Source organism: Saprolegnia diclina (genome assembly GCF_000281045.1).
Source record: "Saprolegnia diclina VS20 unplaced genomic scaffold supercont1.89, whole genome shotgun sequence".
Lineage (NCBI taxonomy): Eukaryota > Oomycota > Saprolegniomycetes > Saprolegniales > Saprolegniaceae > Saprolegnia > Saprolegnia diclina.
Window position 1 is genome coordinate 5,670 of NW_008246156.1, and position 1,975 is coordinate 7,644.

The 1,975-nt window shown below is 57.6% G+C and overlaps 1 protein-coding gene across 1 annotated transcript; it reads right to left on the minus strand.

The window, feature by feature from the left end:
- Positions 1 to 348: 348 nt before the first annotated feature.
- Positions 349 to 1,284, minus strand: SDRG_15318 (hypothetical protein; the record flags this gene model as incomplete). Its single annotated transcript, XM_008621486.1, has 2 exons — positions 349 to 1,183; positions 1,225 to 1,284. 2 exons carry the CDS (start codon positions 1,282 to 1,284, stop codon positions 467 to 469), a joined length of 777 nt encoding a protein of 258 aa, XP_008619708.1. The 3' UTR covers positions 349 to 466.
- Positions 1,285 to 1,975: the final 691 nt, after the last annotated feature.

A 1,975-nucleotide genomic window follows, 5' to 3' on the forward strand; every position in this document is an offset into this window, starting at 1 on the left:
TTTGTCCTCCATGGCAGACTGCTGGCGGCCAATGTCGACACGCTCTACGTTGTACTGACGGCGGCAAGACACGTGTCTTTGTAATCACCGAGCCACACAGAGATGCCAGGGACATCAATGGTCCGCAACGACGGCCTTGCCGTTACTCACTGGAACGAGCACCACGACTCAAAGCATCATGTATTGGCTCGCGTTGAATATCTAGCTGATTTATGTTGGAATAAAACAGCAATTGTTGGTGAGTTTCAAAACAAATACTTGCAGGCCTTTGATAGCCACGTGCGTCGGCATACAGCCTCTCTCGAGCTAGAGAAAGCGTCCCTGAAAATATCACAGCGATTGGAGAAGGTTGCAAAAGTTTCGATTTGGGATCGACAAACCTCACGCCCGCCGTAGCGGTGCATGGCCAAAATGTAGAAAATGTTGGAGAATGCTGGGATTATTTTCAACGGCCCACTACAAGTCGCTAGTGATGGAGAGAGGTTGAACGTGCTGATTTGCGGAGGCGGTATATGTCGCAATGCAGCACTGCACCCGAGACGGACACAATCGCTTGGATGTTGGACAAGGCCGTTGGCGTTGTGAGCAGCGTGGTGCGAGGTACGGACGCATGTCGCGCGATTTGACCTTGAGCACTCTTGGACGAGGTCGTACACCGACGTGATACGAGGTCGTACACCGACGTGATACGCTTGAGGAGGCGTGGAATGAGCTCGTCGATCGAGCGGTAGCCCATGCCCTTGTGGAAGACGTCAAACGCATCACCGGCCGCGCGGCGGACCTCGGGCAGTGCGTCGCAAAGAGCGTCTTCGACGACAAATATCTCCACGAAATCTTCAAGCTGATTCTTGGGCGAGCACTGGATGACCTCGGCAAGACCCAAGCAGTAGCCCTGGCGCATATCGGCGGGGTCCATCGGGTCGAGGCCCGCGCGCAGGATCGGGCCAACCTCGGGCATGACACAGTGCATCAAGTCGCCAAGGAGCGAGATCGGCGACTCACGAATGCGCCAGTTGTCGTCGAAGATACCGGCCTCGAGCGCAAGCAAGTTGGAAAGCGCGTGGGCATTGACGACGATCGAACCAGCGTGCATGGCAACGTCGCGGACACCGTCTGACTCGTTGGAGAGCCTCTCGAGATCAAGCGCGGCCGGGCCAAGGTGCACGAGCACCTCGCAGAGACCCTTGGCCGAACCTGACCGCTCGATCGTCGACCGCCAACGACTTTATGGCCTGCTGCCCGTGGCACGAGGTGCAGGAAGTGGCTCTGGCCCTTGACGAGCATACCACGGGCTTTGGACGAAACCGTGCGGCACTCAGGAATCGAGCGAGCAGCAGCGTCTGCAGATGGTGTCGAGGTACAGCGTGAGGTCCTTGGCGTCGTTGACCGTCGAGCACGTGTTGTCGAAAATAAGTGCAGCCTTCTTCGTCTCCGAGATGCGGTCTGTCAAGCCGCGCAGAAGCATGGACATCACAAGCGCAAGCAATGGCGATCAAGTGCACAAACATCATCGACTGCAGCGCTTGCATCGCGTCCGTCGTCCTGCGGTTCGGGTCTTGCATGTTGGCGATACGAACCGAGAGAAATAAGCTCATGACGAAATTACGTGGTCGCGCGAGAGGATCTCTGTCTTGGCGCAGTGCTCCATGCACGCGCCGAGGTGCGCCAGCATGCCTCTGTCAGCCTCCATGTTATTGTGGCGGTGCATGACCGGTGCGCCAAACGCATCGCACTTGGCCATGAGCGTCGAAGCAATCGTGTTGGGAAACTGCTGCATGCCGTTGGCCAGCGTTGCAGCGGGCGCGTCCGAAAGCGCCGCAGACCCAAGCTCGCTTGCTGCATGAGGACGCAGCGATATTTGCTTACCTGGCAAGCCAACGTCCTGTATCGCATGGATTCGCGGCGAAAGAAGGACCTCGGCCACACGAGTGTCACCGTCCACAGTCGACAGGACGCCCGCTTGCGACGGGTGACA